The sequence below is a fragment of the Malurus melanocephalus genome, unplaced genomic scaffold (genome assembly GCF_030028575.1).
Source record: "Malurus melanocephalus ecotype Western Australia unplaced genomic scaffold, MMel_1.1 scaffold_0, whole genome shotgun sequence".
NCBI classification, from domain to species: domain Eukaryota; kingdom Metazoa; phylum Chordata; class Aves; order Passeriformes; family Maluridae; genus Malurus; species Malurus melanocephalus.
The window spans coordinates 4577443-4597697 of record NW_026623232.1 but is presented as its reverse complement, the minus strand read 5'-3'; the positions used below and the strand labels follow the sequence as shown (position 1 = coordinate 4597697).

General features: G+C 40.4%; 2 protein-coding genes and 1 long non-coding RNA gene across 4 annotated transcripts; 2 read left to right on the top strand and 1 right to left on the bottom strand.

The window, feature by feature from the left end:
• The first annotated feature begins 410 nt into the window (after nt 1-410).
• TRAPPC6B (trafficking protein particle complex subunit 6B) lies at nt 411-4174 on the top strand. The gene is made up of 6 exons (XM_057368908.1): nt 411-711; nt 791-858; nt 1902-2019; nt 2197-2280; nt 3276-3369; nt 3997-4174. Exons 1-6 carry the CDS (start codon nt 631-633, stop codon nt 4026-4028), a joined length of 477 nt encoding a protein of 158 aa, XP_057224891.1. The 5' UTR covers nt 411-630; the 3' UTR covers nt 4029-4174.
• Nucleotides 4175-6381: 2207 nt separating this feature from the next.
• GEMIN2 (gem nuclear organelle associated protein 2) lies at nt 6382-14262 on the bottom strand. Of its 2 annotated transcripts, XM_057368707.1 has the most exons (10): nt 14093-14262; nt 13510-13594; nt 12252-12341; nt 10509-10568; nt 10227-10337; nt 9617-9661; nt 8839-8907; nt 7420-7530; nt 7156-7214; nt 6384-6836 (listed from the first exon to the last, which is right to left on the bottom strand). In XM_057368707.1, exons 1-10 carry the CDS (start codon nt 14212-14214, stop codon nt 6797-6799), a joined length of 792 nt encoding a protein of 263 aa, XP_057224690.1. In that variant the 5' UTR covers nt 14215-14262; the 3' UTR covers nt 6384-6796. The 2 variants fall into 2 exon arrangements, with proteins under 2 accessions (XP_057224771.1, XP_057224690.1); XM_057368788.1 differs by lacking the exon at nt 8839-8907 and having other exon boundaries at nt 6382-6836.
• Nucleotides 14263-14272: 10 nt separating this feature from the next.
• LOC130575234 (uncharacterized) lies at nt 14273-17526 on the top strand. Its single transcript, XR_008965532.1, has 4 exons — nt 14273-15278; nt 15506-15664; nt 16055-16124; nt 16869-17526. It is a non-coding gene; the product is annotated as an uncharacterized LOC130575234 (long non-coding RNA).
• Nucleotides 17527-20255: the final 2729 nt, after the last annotated feature.

Below are 20255 nucleotides of genomic sequence, written 5' to 3'. Positions count from 1 at the left end.
CATCCTGCTCTCTCACTCTCAATGGGGGCGGGAAGCCGGCACGCGCGGGACCCGGGTGGGAGCCAATCACCACTGCGCTACCAACGGGGACCGTGCCCAGCGAGCCAATAGGCMGGAGCGTTACTTAACGCTGGCCGGGGTGGCGGCATTACGGGCGGCGTGTGCCGAGGCTGCTCCTGCCCTCACCATTCCTCTCAGAGCTGCACGGCTGCGAAGCTCCGTCCTGCGCGTCTGTTCTGGCGCCTGGGGCCGCGGCAGTGCTTTAAACCGCGCTGTTGCCCGGCCGCAGGTGGTGCCGCTCTGTGGCTCCCCGTGGCGGATGAGGGAGGACACAGGCGCTGTCCCGAAGGCAGTGACACACCCGCGCTCCGCCCGGCTCCCACAGTAGGGTGGGCGGGGTAGCTCCGCAGGAGCGGGGCGTTTGGTCCCCGGCCCCGGCGCCTGCTCAGGCCTCCGGGCTGGCGGCRCCGCCCGAGTTCGCGGGCTCAGCCGAGCTGTAACGCGAGAGCCCCTTTCCTAGCRCTTCCCGGCGGGAGGAATCGGCCCGGTTGGCACTGCTGGGCCGCCCCGCCTCGGTGGGGAGCTCCCGCGGGTGTCTGGGCTCGCCCGGAAGGGGCGGCGGCCCCGGCGATGGCGGACGAGGCGCTGTTCCTGCTGCTGCACAGCGAGATGGTGGCGGGGCTGTACCGCGCCGCCGAGCAGGGCGAAGGGGTGAGTGGGGCCGGGGCTGCCCCGGGGCCGCCCGGCAGCGGCCGAGGCTGACGCTGYGGCGGCGCCTTGTGTCTTGCAGGAGAACGGGCGCTGCACCACCAAGCTGGAGAGCATGGGCTTCCGCGTCGGGCAGGGGCTCATCGAGAGGTGAGTCCCCGCCGGGCCCGGGCAGCGCCCTCGTCCCTCTCCCGCAGCCGGCGKGCGCTGCTCTTTCCTCGAGGTTTTCACCTCGCCAGGCAAACACACCTGCCCGCTCGGTGCTTTGGGTGCACAGGGTTACGCTGGRGACCTGGCATCTCCTCTATACGTATCTCATTCTTGGGGGGACTTGTGTTTTTGAGTATCACAGGACAGTTTCGGAGTGTCTTGTTTTCCTAGTGCTTCCCATCATGAAAACCGAATTATACGGTTACTTTTAATGCTTATYCTCTTTAATTCTACTTTGTGTAGACTTTTGTATGTTTCCTGCTTTTGGTATGTTTCATGACTTTATTCTCTTTCTAATTTMCTGAAACATAATTTTATGATTGGCTGTTACTCTATTTTGTTTTTGTAAAACGCTCTCAGTTTTTGCCAGCTTCGCGACTGAGTAGCTCGGGTCCTTTGGGGACCAGCGATGCAACTCCAGCATCCTTGTTCCGAGGTCATGTGGAGACTTTTGAGCTTCTGAAGTCATGCTTTCGTTGAGCAAAGTGTTGCTTTAGTGGCAGTTAAATACCCTCGAGGATAAAGGGAGAGAAATCTGAAAYAAGCAAGAGAAAGAGGTCCCTTCTGAAAAACGGGAACAAGTTTTAGATTGTTTCTATGTTAGAGTGCTTATTTGGAGAACTGCTTCCAAGGAGTAGTATAGGTATAAGCATTATATTTATCTCCTATTTAGATATTTTGTTGAAAATAAAACTGATGGGAGCACTTTCCACTCTTCTGTATGTCAGTTGTGTTTAATAATTATGGAATTAGAACAATTCATTCTGTTCTCATATTGGAGATATTAAGATAGCACTGTTTTGCTCTTRAAATACTTGATGAATGCAGAGTAATGATAGAATGATACTGTACAGTGGTTGGAAAACTGATTTCTATAACTATCTCAAAAAATATAATACCATTTAAAAAAAATTACTTCTCTGTTTAATTGATCAGGTTGTGTGTACCATCATTATTGATGTATTTCTCACTTATCTCCTTAGGTTTACAAAAGACACAGCMAGGTTCAAGGATGAATTAGATATTATGAAGTTCATTTGCAAAGATTTTTGGACAACTGTMTTCAAAAAACAAATAGATAACCTAAGGACTAATCATCAGGTAATAATGCTGTAGAACAYRTTTTAACTTAGAAAACKGGTGAAAAGTTTTGAGTTGCTTGTGCATTCTTTGTTTTTCTTAGTCTAGAATTAATTACTGGATARGAAACCCAAAATTTCCATATTTGTTTTGTTACTGCACATTTAACTAAAACCCCCATTTTTTCTTTTTAAACAGGGTATTTATGTCCTTCAAGACAATAAATTTCGTCTCCTGACACAAATGTCTGCAGGAAAGCAATATTTAGAACATGCACCAAAGGTACCCTTTGATTTTRTAGTGGGGGGGTCTACTTGTTTGATTTTAATTACCTTTATCTATTAATAATAATTTTAAATTTTGTAATTGGATACAAACTCTTCAAAAGAGAGGCTAAAGAAAAGTCTTCAGAACCTGTATGCTTTTTAGAAAGGCAGCATGTTTTAGAACAGTGGATTTGATTTATAATGCAAAAAATGGTCATGGTTGCTGCTGTTACGTTTGAGTTACTTCATGGGGGAAGCTTGTCTGCCACTACTGCCACTGTGACACAAATTCTTTCTCTTTGGAAAGCATGTGTTTTCAGAAACTTTTTTAAAATTTCCAAAACACATTTGGAAGATACTATTTGTTACCTAAAACAAGTTTCTGAGATGATGTGAATGTTCAGAAAGATCTTCCACCAATTAAAAATAGTTATGAGGGCAAATGCCGAGTTACAGTAGAAGTTTAGGTAAGTAAAATCTGTGCCTCTGCAGAACCCATAATAGAGCACTTTGGTTCAGGTCGATTTAGAAACGGGACATTCAGTTCTGTTTAATGGCTTCTTGATTCTTRATCTTAGTCCTCACAGATGGCTCCTGTTCTTGGGATTTTTATTTTGGTATTTGGTGAAATGTTTCTTCTGTTTTGCAATACAAGTTTTAAATAACCGCAGGCATTTGTATTCTAAGATATGACCTGTACAAGAGTGCTTGGACGAGACAAGAAGTCTTGGACTGTTTCTCCTTCGTTGATTTTAATACCAGTTGCTAATTTTGGTCAAATCTKGGGAATAATTGTTTTAAGGATATTAAATTCCTACATGTTTAATGGAAATAGAAACAAGTGAGTCAAAGTAGTGCCTCTAATGAGAACAATCTGTATAGTGAGCTCTGCTCTACCAAATGTTGGAGCTTTCCTAACAGAGACCTGACAGTCTCTCAAGCATGGTAACATAACRAAACCCCCATTGTTTTCACTGTTGAAGCTTACTTGAAGTGTAACTTTGTATTTAGTATTTAGCATTCACCTGTGGACTAATCAGAGGAGGCCTATCGAATTTGGGAATAAAGAGTATTGTAACAGCTGAAGTTTCATCAATGCCTGCATGTAAGTACTTGAAATATTCAATTATTAGCCCACTTGGTAACTCTCCTGACTGACTTTGTTGCCACTATAAGCATTTTTCATAGTGGGATTTGTTTGAAGTTGCTGGGCCATAGGATCCATATGAACTTCAGGATATGGCTTGCCACTAAATCCTTTAGTATTTAGAAAATACTGACAGAGGAAAACCTCCCCCATGTTGAGTGGAAAGAAAACTAAGAAGTTGTATTTACATTTGGAAGCATTAAATGTTAAGGATGTGTGTCCAGAAGGTTATTTGCATAAGTGGAGATCTTTCTCTATAGGAGTCATTAAGAAAGTAAGTAAAGTCAATTGTAACTACCCTAGCTGCTCAATTAAAAGTTTTCCATAGACTTTGCAAAAATTTTAAATTTAGCTGTCAAAACTTCTGTTATGTGGGACATGGTCAACTTACAGAAAAAAAGGAAAAGGCTGTTCAGTGTGGAGTTAAAATTTAAATGCTAAATTTAAATAATGGCTCAACTGCTTACAATTAAACTGTAAGATTGAAATGTTCTTTACTATGTCTTTGAAAAAAATTATTACAAGAGAATAATGACTTGGAGAAATAACTGTAATGGTAATGGGATCTGACTRCTTTTCTTACAGGTAAATTTCAGGTGATGATACAGAAGATATAAAGCACGTTCAAATCTGGATATCTACTTTAAAAAACCTTTGTGTATGGATTCAGTATCTTGGCTCAATCTTGTATATAATGTGTAAATTATAGCAGTGTGCAGCACAATTCTAAAATATATAATAAATATTAATTGAAATAACACTATTTATTCTGTATTGGTATAATATTTATTCTATACCAAGGTTATAATGTCCACATGGTAAAACCCATCTATTCTAAAGTTTCCAGCAAAATATTTCAATTACCAGAAGAGCCTGGAAGACTAGAGGAGGGTTAGAGAACAGTGAAAAATCCTGACCAAGACTACATTGGAATAAAAAATGTGTATTGTGTTGCCCAATGTGAATGCCCAACAGCTACCTTTCCCTTCACTCCTGAGGTGCAGTGGGAGGCAGCGATTGCTTTTGTATTTCCTTGATGGATCCATTAGCACGTGAGCAGAGAGCATTCAGATGGAGCCATTAGCACATGAGCATTCATTAAAGATGTTTGGTAGTTCCTTTGTAGGAATTTGGGGCAGTAGAAGAGAACTTATTTTTACATAGTTTTAAAGTTTCTCCAAACCTCCCTAAGATTAGCAGCTGTTTCTTGTGTCAGAATGAAGGAAATTTGTTCTAGCTTGTGCACAGACTCAAAATTAATATAATTATTTTTAATTGCTAGCTATGGCTCACTTCTGTAAATAAGWGTGTGCAGGAAGATTATTAGGTCTGAAAGAAGCTATAAAGAATATCTTGAGGACACTAGGATTTACTGGATACTACTTGTTGCAGGATTTGCATAACTRTATGTATCTTGCCTTAGGTGAGCATGAAAACATCTTGTTAAAATTCCTAACCAATTTTGCTATTTTTTTTTTGTTGGCAGGCTCAGGCCTTATAATTCAAATGCATCACAACAGAAACTTATGGTGTTTATTTACAAGTGTGATAATGCCTTGTGATAGATTCAGTCTCTGTTTTTGAGACCTGTAAATAATGTGCTGAAAAATTAGAAAAACTGACGTGTTAAAATAGCACCTTTGATATAAAATTACCYTCTGTGTTGGGAGAAGTGTATGTTGTACAGTTGCGTGGTGGGCAAGAACAGTGGAAAACATTCTTCCGTAAACTTCAGAAGTCTAAAGCTTATAGTAGATCAAGCCTTTTCTAGAAAGCTGTCACAAGCTGTCAAGCTAGAGATTATAAATGTGATAACCAGGGTTTTATTATGCTTGAGCTTAAGGTGTGACTAAGTCTTCATCTTTTCAGGTACTCTGAATTATAGTTCACAGTAATTGTAGCTGAATAACTTAACAGTTCTTGGAAACATGTAGAGCAAAATATGAACCAGCCAAATGCTGTCCAACTTTTTATAGAATTAGCAGAGGTGGAAGGAACTACAGTAGTGTGGTACTCAGTGAGGATTTGCAGTTTGATTGAAAAGCCTGTATTCTTACCCTGGAAATTCAGAGGAAGATGGTGATAATAGACCTCTATGAGATTTGTTTGGAGTTGCAGGACTGGAGAAATAACTAGCTAGTATKCTTTCATAGGTTTTTCAGCTGCCAAGTCATCCGCTTTCAACATGTTGAAAATGTTACTAAAGAGACCAGAAATAATCTACACTGTATATATAATAGATGGACATTTCAGTGTCATCCCATTTAGGCATCTGCAGTGGGGTAGACACTMAGTATCAACATACACAAATCTGATACTTGCATCTCCATAATTAACACTATTACTATAATTCACTTTGATTTCTCACTTGACACCTAAGACTACCATTCCACATGCAAGAGTGCCTGTCATTCAAAGATATATTAAAGATATATCAATAACTGGTTATGGGTAATTATTTTAAATTCTGAGGGGTTTTAATTTTACAATACACAGAGAGCAGATGTCATTTAATACTATCTGCTGCTATCAGCTGAATTCATAGTTCATTCAATTGYTGAAGATCATTAGAACCAGAGGATCATATATGTACAATCAGATAGTGATCCTCCTGGCACAGCACTCTGTTAAATATATATAAATAAGCAAGGTAATGTATTTGTCAACCATAGAGAAAATAAATTTGCTCATTCTGTTAATAAATGCTTCTTTTAAGAGCTTTGAATACATGTGTGTAATTTTCACTGTTTTCTACAATTGTTTACTAAAAATAGTATTAATTCGCAGGAAGTACTAATGTTTATGTTTTTCTAAAACAAGTGTGTCAGTATTGGCTRTAGTTGAACTGCTAAGTAGTGCTACAGCTCAGGCACCAAAACTTGAAAAAACACCTTCAGCCCTAACTGTATAGACTTCTATAGTAAGGTTGCTGTTAAATAGTATAGAATGAGAAACCCCACAATGTTTAAGAACAATCTTTAAAATATTTTTATTTTATTAAAAAACGGATAAGTCTGTTAGAAAAAGRATAATAATTTGTAAYGTAACCTCAGACTTCACCTAATAGCAGTGTCCATAGGATTATTCAGATTGTAGAAATTTCTAACCAAAAAAAGTAGTTTACAAAGACAGGATCTTGAGAGCTGATGCCAGACGCTTCAATTACCAGTTTATGATGATAGTGATGATGGTATTGGAGATATTGACAATCTCAGCTAAAACTCATCTTAAGTTTTTCACAGCTGTCCCAAATGCATTACCATGAGGGTATTCTGAAGGCATTGTGTAGTGCTTCAGGTCTGAACAGTGCAGTATCTCACTGTTACCTCTGATAATGCTGTTTATACTATGGCAATGCAAAATACTGGATGTTTTCCAAAACAGCCTAGGAAGGCTCATCAGCCAGGTCACGTTGGTCGAAGTACCTACAAATGAAATGGAATAGGGTAAGAAACCTCCAGTGCTACATATTCCTTCCTTCAAGTTGTCTGACCCATTGCTTTCTAGTTCATCTTTTAGTGTTGCTGTCATGATTATGATTTATGATTCAGGGGGCGCAGCTGAGGGAAGAAATAAGCTAATTTTACTCTTAGGTTTATCTTAAGTCCTTTTAGCTAAGTATATTTGCTACATTGGCCGAGGGTACTTTTATTGACTTTCACTTTTACAAAGATCTAGGTTAGTATGAGTACTCACACATTTATGAKGGACATATATTACTAGTTTAGGTGTATGTTGCCTCACCTGCTAACTAAGCAGATTATCAAGTTCAGAGCTGATATTTGTTCTTCATTCTTGCTCTCCTGGAAAAGAGAGAAATTACAACAATTGTTTTGTTACCTGTGTCAAATGAAGAGCTGTTACATGCCCTTTCACATGTGTTTGTAGTCTTCCCTTCATTCTCCAGCAAACTTAGGACATGGAATATGAACACTAAGACTTCTGAAAAAGGATCCTACTTACCCCCTAGATTCACCAAGTCCTTTGTACAGTTATATTAAATCTTACCTCTAGTACCCTGACTTCTGAACAGCGTCTTGCCAGCTGTCGAATAAGGGAGTGAGCTTCAGGTAGCAAAGGTTTTTCAAGGCATGCCAACAGTGCATAAAGCCATCGACCCTGTGAGGATTCAAATGAGGGTTTTGATTCTGAGCATTTCCATGAAGATTCAAGCAATTCATGTTACATAGAGCAGGACTGAAGCGTAGTTTTAAAACAAAATGGCATTTGCATGCTACATGCTATAATTGAATTTTGAAAACTGAATTAGACACTGCATGGTAGAGGGGTTTGTGTCTCTAGATAAGATTCTTGTGAGCACTACTCTTGGGTTTCCTGGCATTTTTTTGATTGCTGGCCAAGATATAAATTATTACAGTTGGCACTATTACAGTCTGAAGGAAGAATTATTTTAGTAATATCTAAACATTACTATTTGGCTATTAATTTTTATCTTCACAATCTGTGAAAAAACTTTCCTGAAGAGTGAATGTATGAACTCAGATTTTTGTGGCATTAGTGGTTAGATCTGCTTTAAGATTTGCACCACTGTGAAAACATGTCCTTTGAGTTTTACATCACTGAATTCTACTGCATTCTCACAAATTCAAACTTCTATTACCAGTCTAACTTCATAATTTAATTCTAGTGTCTAATGGCCTTCATTTGGGCATTAAACTAAAAGCCAATGTGCACATTCKAACATGTTAGTTAAAAAGAAAAGTCTTATCCAGGAAAAGACAGAATATGAAAGGCCTTTAAGTGACTGAAGAAAAACAGTGACCCTATGTTAAGCATCATGTAATTTTTAATTACTCTTTTCCTTTGTGGTGCTGAAGGAGATGGGATGCATCCACCAAGGTCTTCTTTAGATATGATGCCATTACACAGCTGGYCAGTCTAGTTGTGGACAAATTCCATGCCAATGTATCCTGTCAATCCAGAGCTCTTAGTAGGTTTGATTTGTCACCACATGAATGCAGCTAAGCTTTCTGGTCTGTGCTGTGGAAAGATTAAATGTGTCTTTGCCAGCACACTGTAATGCACCTCCAAACTAAACTGAATGTATTGGTAAACAGTGTGTAGCACCCYGACCAAAGAACCGAAGCTGCTGCAGGTCTCTCTCCTCTCCTCAACATTCTCATTGAATCTTGCGGCCTAAGTTAGTGTGGGGAGTGATACAAAGGGGAGGGGGTTTGGGCAGTACTTGATGTGTCTGTATCTGTTATATTTTGTAATTTGAGCCTTCCAAAAACTACTATAAATACTCCTTTTTATATCTAATCAAGAAAGTTTTGAAAGTAACAATATGATACAACCATCTAGAGAACTCTTAAAAAATTGGAATAACTTAATACAGAAGTGCAAACATTTTATTCTTTCTTTAATGCATTCATGTGAAAATAGTTGGAATAAATTAAAAATTACCAGTTCTGGAGTAAATTTTTTCTCTCCAAACCAGCTTATCAGGTATTCTAAGACACTGGTTACTGTTGCCTTCAAAAGAGGAACAGAAAGAGACAATATAGTACCTGCAATGTCTTGTTTTGCTACCCTTCTACCTGAAGGTAGAAGGATTTTATTATATAAAATGTATTTCTACTCCACAGTGTTTATTCCAGGTTGAAGTTACGTATAAGGGTAAAGTCAGTGTTGAAGTCACCACTCCTTGAAAATAACTTTATATGAAATTATTTTCTGTGCTAATGGAAAGTTATGGATAAGTAGCTACAGATTAGGAGAGAGGCATCACACTGACTGGCTGGTTGAGTGTAATGGTGGCAAGTGCAAAATGTAGTAAAGGAAAGCGTGATTCCTCTAGCCTTGCAATGTACATAAAAATTYACAATCAAATTGAAGGACTGCACTWAAAACTAAAATTTTCTCATTTCTAAATGAGAAATTTAAAAACACTGTCAAGTACCTATTGGGGTATTCAGCAAAAATTCAAACATCAAATCTACAGAGAAATTACAACAACAAAATACTTTCAGAATTAGTCACAATAAATCTTTGCTAATAAAGTTATTTGTAGCAGAAGGTGAGATAATGAGAATGTTTTCCTTCTAAGCTTACAGTGAATAGAATTTGTAATAAATGATCGCCTACTCTAGGCAAAGAAAATAAATAAGCCTTCAGCAACAGACAGAAATGAGAAATAATGATTTAGGCAATGTCACTATATGATTCTAAGAGATAGGCTTACCTGATTCATCCTGCTTACAATACTTAGCAAGGGGGGAAAGCCCACCTGAAAAAAATCAAGTTGGAAACATCATCACAAACATTTCTGTTGTAATTTAGAACATAAAAAGATTTTAATTTGATGTTCAGACACTTGTAGTGATTTGGAAGTCTGTTCTGAGGTTTAAAATCTATTCTAAAAACTATTTTCAAGAAAATTGAAGGTCCAGGTTTGAAACCGGTATCAGAGAACCTTGCTTCTGTGGTTATTTGTTGAAAATTTGGGTTTTCAAAATGATGCAGTGAAGGGCGTGTTTGTAGGATAATAGGTACGAGGAGGGTAACCACATCACCATGCAACAAAATGCTAAGCCAGGCTACTAAGAAAGCTTCCATTCAGTTCAGTGAGAACAAGGTAGTGCACTTGAGCCATTAACAGATGAAGGAAATCTTTAGATTTTGATGGAAGAAACAGATATGTTCTTTGCTTTGCTTAGTTTCCGCTTAAAAGGAACAAAAAATGGGACTTTGTGGGCTCACCAGAACGCCTATTTTCAATTTAGCACGAAGTAATAATAAACAGTGGGATTGTTTCTGACAATTCGTGTGAAAAGTAGAAGTCCTATACTCACCTTCATGTAATCAATGCCTAAATTTTCATTATCAGATAGGTCATCTATTTCTGAGTATACTCTTTCACCCAGGCAGAACTTCTTCCAGCCTTCTTCATCCTCTGATTTTGGCTGAAGTAAATAAAAAGAGATGAAAACTGTGTAATACTGTTTTCTTGAAGACACTAGAGGAAAAACTTGGTAATACTCATAAATTGTTGCATGAAACTATAAAGCAAGATTAGTTATGGATTTAATAACTGAGAAAACAAACCACAGAGCCCTGTTATGAATTCTACTYACCATAGTAACATTGCTGTCCAAGTTTTGTGACCGCCAGTGATTCCTGTGCTTGTTCAGGCTCTRAGTAATTAAAACAAAGCCAAATAACAGTTTAACTCTTCAGTTATTTTATCCTAACCACAAGGGCTCTTCATTATTCTTAAAATGTATGAAAATTATGCTTTCTGGTTTTCTATACATCAGTAGATTTATAGCCAGCACAACTGGCTAAATATTTCCCATGCCTCTTARCAGAAATGTAATTACGATGTTCATACTGGGTAATGTTAAAGCTGGAAGAATTTTGAAGTGTATTACATAAAATTAAGCTGAGGTAGTAAGCTTCAAAGTCTTCTAGACCTTTCCTGTTAGAACAATCCTAAGAAAAGCCACAATTTGATTTAATCCATAAGCACACATAAAACCAATACCTTATTTCCACCAGTGGTCTTTATCTGTATCRAATGTCTACAGAGTTGTTTGAAAGAAGGCAAGTGTGCTTTCTTAGCATATTTCTTTTACCTCACAGGAATCCCGTGTTAGACAAAGAGGCCTGCTTGACAGTTACTAAGAAATTTGTCTCCSGCTCCAGTTGTTACTGTAACCATATAAAAGACCACTAAAAATGCTATAACAGCAGCTGATGCAGTTTAGATTCACTAAATTTTGTTTAGATTCACTAAACACTTGTCTAGATTCACTAAACAAGTGAATTCTGATGCTCTTTTTTGGTTCAAAATATTTTTTAAGATAGTCTCATASTTAACAGTATTAATTCTGGCACTGATGAGAAGACAATTGATTTGAGCATAATTCACTATACACTGAATAAGCCTTTAGATGTCAGTGTAAACGTTCAGTCTACATCACTGGAGTCACAAATGATCCCTGCGTACATCTTTATTATATTTTCCTTTTCACCTGTTTGAATTGTGCATAGAGAATAGTAGAATCATAGAAAGATTTGCACTGGAAGGGACTTTCACCCCTCTTCCATGGGCAGGAACATCTACTACATCAGGCTCAGAGCCCCATCCAACCTGACCTTTAATGTTGTGAGGGATGGGGCACCCACTCCTCTCTGGGCAACCTGTGCCAGTGTTTCATGACCCTCACTGTAAAAGAATTCTTCCTTGTATTTAATCCAAAAACAACCTTCCTTCAGTTTAAAACTTTAGTAAAGGTTACCTGAACTTCTACCTTTTACCCTTTGAGACTGCCTAATTTTCTTTTCTTGYTGTGTAATTTTGAACAGGATACAAATGTGGTAGGAAAGATTAAAGTCTGTGCTAACATCACAAACTTAAAAATATGTTTTACTCAATCAGTATTTTTCCTCATAATGGATGCCACCTCTGTGTACAAATTCCTAAATGGACTGTATGAATGAACTTTATGAATCTCCTGATGGGTTAGRATCCACTTAGTTTTTAGTTAATGTGAGYTCTGCAGAACATTTCCTGCTAACACTAGGTTTCAATATAACTACATAACATTGCAGTGGGTTTTGTCCTTCCTCTCCTACTCCATATAATTTAATCTAAATACTGACATTTTTGTTGAAGGAGAATTTCTTGAAAGTGACTCTTTAAAAGCCACAGAGTATATGCCCAGTTAACTTTCAAGGAATTAAAACACTTGCCTATGAACATGAATCCTGCTATGAAATCACAACATTTCCATACTAGATGTAAAGTTGTCCCCTGTAAAGCACAGGTATGATCTATTTAGACTGTGCAAGACTCCTCACACACTATCTTGTACCTGACGAACAGCTGAGAAATTGGCCACTTGCTGCTGCTGCCACTTGAGCGTTGGAGAGTATCCTTCAGGAGCAGGCCGACATCCGGAAATCTGAGAAAACACTGGCAATAATTATAATGTAAAGAGAGGTTTATAAGAAGAATCCTTAAAAACAAGAGAACCAGTAAATGTTTACTGTCGGGTAAACAATATCCTTTAAATTTTCATCTAAGAAGACATCTCCATCCAARACTGAATGAAGAATTTGGTTTAGACAAAATTTCTTCTGTTTGACTYGTCATATGTACATAAGAAGGAAAACTGCATCTTCAAAGTACATTGTGAAAGAATTATTTAAGGTCTTCCTTTCAGCAATTGTTCTGCTTTTCCCTGCTTACAAAAAGCAGGATGCCATTTCCTTATCTGGGCGAGATGCTATCAGTCTTAGGCATTCTACTTGTCAGGATAGTAAGCTGAGGARGATAGAAGACCACAAAAACATCTAGAAAATTGACAGTAAAGTAGATATAACCTCTTTAAAGATTGATATGAGAGAGTTATTTAAAAATTGAAATTTTTCTACAAGTGTTTAAGAATACCACTACACACAGATTAAGAGAATGGCTACAGAAGTTGCAAGGTCMTGTCAGTACTAGAAACTTTCCTTGATCAATTTAGTAGTGAAATTTCTAGTAGGGCATACCAGATTACATGGTTTTCACTGGAGGAAGGCAAACTTGGTCTCTTGAATGATTTGAAAGTAGATTAAAAATCAAGCTGGCAGGGCAATGCAACAACAGAAAAATCTGATTCAACARTAAGGAAAAGTTCCAATAAAATATTCCTTTCAAAAGGAAGAAAAARTAGTGCTAGAATTTAACTTTAGTAAAGCTTAGCTGCACTTAACTACCCTTATGCTAGATATAGACTTAAACCCAAAGACAGGTATGGAGATACCCTTCTGAGGATATCAGGTTTTATGATTAAATATTTGTAAAATTTAATGCAACATTTTATTTCTTCAGACAGTAAAACAGTCTGCTGTGTATCAAATAGTATGRATATTATCAATTTAATCAGTTATAAAGACAGCTGTTACCTAGCAGTTGAGCAGATGTTTCTTCAAACCCAGACGTTTAATTCTGTAGATGCTTTTAAAATCTAGCAATGCTATTTAGTTATGCCAATGACTCCCCAAAATTAGTACAAGCATCATTACAGTAACATATTTCCCCCTGTTTTTTTCCTTCTCAAAACATGTAAAAACTCTAAAACTTACTGAAACGTTTACTGTCTGTTTCTTTTTCAATTTTCTGGGATCTATTTGTGCCACGACGACGTCAGGACATCGAGCTGCTTCAATCCTACAAAATAGAATCAAGTGGACTACGTTGATCTTTCCTGTGATAGGTCGATATATGCCGGATGTCTCTGAAATTCTCATAAAATCATGAAGGGACCAATCARGATCATTGAGTTCAAGTCCCTGAACAGAACACCCCAGAAATCCCACCCTGTGCCTGAAAGCGCTGTCCAAACATTTCTCGAACCCTGTCAGGCTTGGTTCTGTGACCACATCYCTGRCTTTGCCTGTTCCAGTGCTCAATCACCCTCTGGGTGAAAAGCCTTTTCYTGATATCCAGTCTAAACCCGACAYGGCTTCATGTCATTCACTGGAGTCCTGTCGCTGGTCACGAGAGGGAACAGATCTGTACCTGCTCCTCCTGCAGGTGTGGAAAACACCCGACTATACCGGCCTGGGCGCCCCAACACGAAGCCCCGGCCTGGGCAGCAGTGGCGCCCGCGCCCCTCTCGCGGGAAGGTGATGGGATCGCCCCCGGCACGTCCGCCCCGGCACTCACTGGACGCGCTTCAGATACTCCTGGGGCGTCCTGGGGGGCACGGTGGGGTCAAAGTCCTCGGCCAGGTCACAGTCGCCCACGGGCAGCAGCCGCGGCATCAGCTCCTCCACGCCCGGCTCCATGGCCGCGCCGCCCCGGCGGCACAGCSCGCCCGGCTCCGCAGCTCTCGCGAGAGCGGGGCGAGGCCGCGCGGAGCCGGGCAGCGCGGCGGGGCGGGGATGGTTCCGCGGAGCCCTCAGGGCGGCCCGGCCCCGCTCCGGCCCCGCTCCGGCCCTCAGCCCCGCTGAGGGAGCCTTGGCCCTGCGCCCGGACGTGTGGAGAGCTGCTCTGCGCGTCTTGGCTGCCCTGGAATCATCCAGAGGGAAATACAAGGAAATTTGGTCAAAGAGCAGTGGCACAAAGAGGTTTGCCAATTCACTGCCCGTCAAACTAGGCCCATTTTTTTGTGTAAACCTTTAATAACTTACTTCATTACTCTGTGCCATTATTCTAATACACTGTAGATTTGCAAGGCATTCTTTAAAGCTCCCCCATTCCTATGAGCACCCAGTATTTGTAATACTCGTCCCTTCCTTGAAATGCTTTGAGATTGTGGTTGAAGTCAGTTACATAAAAGTTAATGGTTATAAATTTAGACAGAGTTCTCATTCTATAAAGGTCAACACCTGAATTCTTCCTGTATGGCTTTWTCCGAAGACTATCATGTGGGAGTACCCACATGCCAGAAAGCAAGGTAGCATTTGTACAAAGGGGCATTGTTTTTCAGGTTAGATAAAAAGTGGAAGGATGATGCTGTAATAATTTACAGTGTGTATTATGAAATTTCTGTTTCAYAAAATATCAATCCGTATATTATCTTTCCTATTAGTTCTGCATACAAAGTCGTTCTAGATCTAGTAGATCAGAGTAGTTTTAGATACTTCTGATGAGTTAAAAAAAAGCAAGTAGGTATTTTAACAGTTCTAAATAAACATCTACCTTAACTCCTCCTCTCAAATGGCTTTTGTTTGTTTTAAGGTGTTTTGAAAAGCACCTACGTGTACCAGGGTGTTTTACTTCTGAAACCCGGATCTAACGTCCTAGTTGAGTATGCAACCATRGCAGTCACCACTAGAAATAAAACCTGCTTACCTAGGACTAGTTATAACTCTGGAAAGGCTGACTGATGATCAAGACAAAAACTTTGGTGAGTACAACTATAAAAAGTTCATTTGTAATACTTCGGTAATATTCAGAACTTATTTTTCCTATTTGTTGTAAAGTCAAGAACTATGAACAGCTGTAGAATCCACAGATATAAATATACTTTAAATATAAATACACTTTAAATATACTTTCTATCTTTAGATTACTTTTTCTGGAATTTTCCATTGATAGTTTTTAAACAAAGAAACATATTTTTAATTATTACAGRTAGTCTTCCACAAGTAATAAAATTGTGCCTTACATGCCTTTCCAACAATGCTGATGCAATGGCTAGYAAATATGACTCAGTGGAGAAGGAGAAAAATGGAACTGGAAATGTATAYTCTTTCTCTTCAACTGCTTAGTTATTAATTTTCCAAAGAAAGGGTGAGCTGCATTAATGGATATGCCCTGTTGGCTGAAAAAAAAAAGTAACAGATAAATTCTGCATGAAAAATTAAATGCTTTCAGTCTACATTCTAATATAGGAAACTAATAAAATATTTTCTTAAATTGAGTATATATCTATTCTCTGTTCTACATTTTTTCTTTCTCCTTGATTTTCTCGGTGGTTTGCGCCATCGKAACAGCTTCAAGACTTTTCTTTAAGTTTAGAGCATTGGATTGAGTTATGTAATGAAATTGTGCTGAAGACCAATTAAAAACTGAGTATCTTTTATATGTAATGAATTTTCACAATAGTATACTTTCCTGTTTTCCTCTCTTGCCCTTTGAGTGTCTTTAACTATCAGTTGGCTCTTTTTCTCTTACTTACAGAGTTCATCCTGCAGTTTAGACATTAGGACTTGCCTCTTTTTAAGGTGATTTTATGAAAATGTTTCACAAGGTATTTGAATACTTTTKAAATTACAACACTGAATTGCTTTCTGTGCATCTGTTTAAAGTTTGCCACATGATGGGGTTTTGGGGTTGATCTTTTATTTTTTTCCTTTTTTTTGTGTGTTCAAAATGAGGATGCTGCATGTCATTGGCAAGCTCCTGTTTAACACTCCCACAAATGGAGTGAGATTTGTGGACAAGGAAATTTAAAATCCTTCCCATAAATTCTATTTTGTTTACCTGTTCATGTTTTTAGATTGAAAAGGACTGGTAAACCATACTGGAGATAGTAATGGCAAAGAAATTTCATCATAATCATGTTTGACATATAAGAAAAGAGGATAAATTTGATTTAGTCATTTMTATTTGGTTAGTGGTCACAGAATGTTTTCCGAATTGCAGTAAAGGAGGATATGGTAGTCAGTCAGCAGAATGTTTTTCAGTCCTCCCTCACATCCAGATTAGTTGCAGTACGATATCTCAGGAATGACAGAAGTTACCGTTCTGGCCTTTCATGACAAGTTTGTTAAAAATAATTTCTGAAACTGAAGAGTCACTGTAACTTGGGTTTGGGGATACACAGATGACCACACCAACAAAAAATACGGACAAACCCATACGGTAATGCCTATGTGATAATTATTGTGCAGATAGTAAACAAACATGTATTAAGCATTTATAAATATGAGAAAAAGGGTTGTTTCAGGCTAAAACCCACCAGGAATATAATTTCAGTATTTTTTYCCCCCAGGCACTCAGAAGAAACATAAACAATCTTCCAGGTTAAAAAGTTGCCATAAGTGCACGTGGTGGAAGATGGAAACAAGCACGGTGAGCTCAAGGTCTCCCGGAAGCCCGGCTGTCTCGGCCCCGAGAAATTCCCTGCCGGACAGCGCAGCAGCGGACAGAGCAGCGCAGCCACCGGCGGGGCGCGGGCAGCCCCGGTACCCGCGGGCACAGGCGCAGCACGGAGGAGCTGAGCGCTGCCGGGGACGAGAGAAGGCAAAAGTGTCCTCGGTGGTCGGGATGCCTTTTTTCCCGAACGGATTTGGGATCGCGATGCAGATGACCGACCTTTAGMGGAAATCTGAAAGCCGAGCAGTGCAGAGAACACAAACACACGCACACACGCGCGAGAAGGAGCCGTCAAGGCTGCGAAGCGACAGAAAGCTGTGGGATGGCTAGAACCGAGCCCCACTGCGGCCGGCGGGCTGCCCCGGGGGCGGGGGAGCGGCGGAGCTCAGCCCGCCCCCGCTCTCTGCCCCTTGACGTGGCGCGGACTCTCCCATCAGCCATGTTGATGCGTCGGCAGCGCCGGGGCGGCTGCGAGCAGGCGGGAGGGGAGAGTGAGCGCAGCGGGATCGGCGGCGGCGGCGGCCGGGACCCGGGTGAGCGGGCAGAGCAGGGCTGAGGGAGCAGCGCAGGGCGCGGGGAGGCCGAGCCGGCGGAGCCGGGAGTGCGCGGGGAGGAGAGGCGGTCGCCCCGCTCTCCGCGCTGCGGCGCACGGGGGGTACCCCGGGCCGCGGGGCCCGCACGGCTGCCGGGCCTGGAGCGAGCGTGGTGGGAGCTCCCCGCGTCCCGTCCCCACAGTGGCAGTGTGGGATCCCGGGTGCCCGAAACTGCTCTCGGAGCCCCGGCGGCCTTAGGGTCAGGGGCTGCCGCCGGCGCCGGGGCAGCACTGCCTGCGGCCTCCCGGGCCGGGGGTGCGAGCGCTCTTTCCGTGCGGCGGCGAGCGCCCGCCGGGCCGGGGCTGGGCGAGCGGCCGGCAGCAGCTCCCAGCTCAGCCGGGGCTGCCGGTGCTCGGGTAGGGCCGGCGGGTCACGGCCTTTGCACGGCCGGGGGTAAAGGGCGGTTCTCTCCGGCAGCTCTTGTCCCGGAGCTCTGCTATACCTGCTTCGCTGTGCCACTGACGGGGTACCTTGCAGTATAGATAAAGCTACACGAAATGCAGGCCCTGCTGGGTTTGAATATGTGTTTGCTTTTTAATTTAGGTGGGTTCTCACATAGCTTGGTTGTTTTTTCAAAAAAAGAAGAGTTCTCGGTGAGAGGACTGGGAAAGCATATTTGGAGGRTGACTGCATTTGAATAGTGAAAATGTCAGCTTGACAGCTTACTTTAGATAACTATTTAAACCATTCTCCTTGTATATTGTAGTTCCTCCTTGGAAGTGGAATAGATTTGTATCTGATATGTGATTTGGGCATAAAAAATTAATTAAAGGTTTATTATTAATCTCTTTCATCAGATTGTTAGTGCATAATAAATTGAAAGCATAGGTGTGTTGTAAAAAAAGTGTGCAGTGAACTGTGCTCATGTAGTGGTATTTAAACACATGGTCCTATCCGGGACTTAGATCTATCTTAAAATGCCATAGAGAGAAATGTTTAGATTTTTGTATATACTTCCAAGGATTAGGGGATATTATTTTGGGGATGTTCTGTATTGGGACACATTTACCTGTGATATTTAAATGTTTAGAGGTGTGGGTAGTTAGCCAGTGACTCTCAATGCAATTCAAATGTGCTTCTTTTGTGACACATGAGATTTAGATTGTCATGGTGCAGGGTCCCGAGRTACATTCAGCCTTAGCAGTGGGAGGGAGGAAGCAAGCCAGAAAGGTCTCCTTTAGTTTTTCTGGATATCCTAACCTGCAGCAAAGGTAAAGCCGTGACATCCTAACATGGGAACTGTTGCTCTTCAGCTGTTCTGAAAATCTCTTCTCCATGGTTTTCTAAGGTTGGCACTGTGTATTTTGTGGCATTCAGGTGTCTGAAATTTGGTGTGTAGCCTGTAATCAGAAGGGTTTGCTGTACTTGTGTAATCTGCACACCTATCCCAGAAAACGTGTCTGTGTAGCTCTGACAGTGGTACTGAATGTAACTTGTCATATAGAGAGTGTCACATTTGATGAATGATGAAATAGGTAAGCATTATTGGTTCTTGAAAAAGAAGAAAATGATAGAAGAAAAGCAGAACTTGAGTATTACCCACTTTTGCCTTCTGAATCTGAAATCCATATGGTACTAGAAAATAACAGTATTTAACTCAGTAAATCCAACAAATCGTTTATATATGTATGTCCATGTGATTAATCACTGCACACTGGTGTTTGTGCATTGTTCTTTAAGGTGCAGTAGCCGAGTGGTRGAAGTAATACACATGTACAGCCATTTCAAACATAGCTAGAGTAAAATGTGGAGAAAACACTTTGAAGTCTGGTACAGAAAGTGTGACACGTTGCAATGTTTGGAGCTGGATTTCATGGRCTCTGTAGCTGATGCCAGTGAATGGCTGAAATAGCCTTAAATTGCAAATTTCGCCATCTTCTCAGGAAATTGTTTTTAAATTGAGAGATTATTTGTTTTGTGATTATAGTGACGATAGTTGTCTCATGCAGATTCTTGCATCAGTATCCCCTTTTTCAGAGATAATGTTCCTTGAGATTTTTGCAAAACACAGATGGATTTTGGTTTGTTAGGAAAGAAATGTCTTAAATTCTATATCCTCTTCAAATGCCAGGCTGTTCTTTCCTCTCTTAGGTAACTTTTGTCTCTGATTTCTCTGTAGTAATTAGAACTTCTAAATAGTTTCTCTTTTGATCAGTTTTGTCCCCTGCACAATGACCTTGCCGCAGTTTAGATGAAAGATATGGTGGAAGTGCTCTTATGCACAAAGTCCCTCACGCTCCCTGTGTTGTAATTGCCATGACGTGTCTAGATAGGAGCAGATTTGCTCCTAATATCAGTAAGACATGCCCATTAAAATCTTGGCAGTTGATTATTTCCTAAGGATATTAACTGTGAAATGCAGCACTTCCCTTTGCTTTATATATTTTGTTAATCTGTTTTCTTAAAAATCAGGATTAGAATGAAACCATGAAGTTAGCTTGTAATTTAAAATAACYTGAAAAGTTTTTAGCTGTCATAAGAACTGAAGGTGCAATGCCATTATAATTTTGATAAATAGAGGTAGGTTTTGATAAACTGGGAGTTTCTAGGAGTCTTCTGTAGTATATGTAATGGCAGGACTAAGAATGTCAGTGTGCTTGTGAGAATTCCTGATTCAAATCCCAATTCAGGAATGTTCCAGCATTTCTAATAGCTGTTCATTAACTTTGTACAGTATAAATTGAGACATA

Bases quoted from the DNA above. Each gene is read 5' to 3' on its own strand.
- GEMIN2 (XM_057368707.1), bottom strand. From the start codon at position 14,214: ATGGAGCCGGGCGTGGAGGAGCTGATGCCGCGGCTGCTGCCCGTGGGC. The intron at 13,595-14,092 runs GTGAGTGCCGGG...TCTATTTTGTAG, and splicing joins GAGTATCTGAAGCGCGTCCA to GATTGAAGCAGCTCGATGTC. The intron at 9,662-10,226 runs GTGAGTATAGGA...GATTTTTTTCAG, and splicing joins TAGGCATTGATTACATGAAG to GTGGGCTTTCCCCCCTTGCT.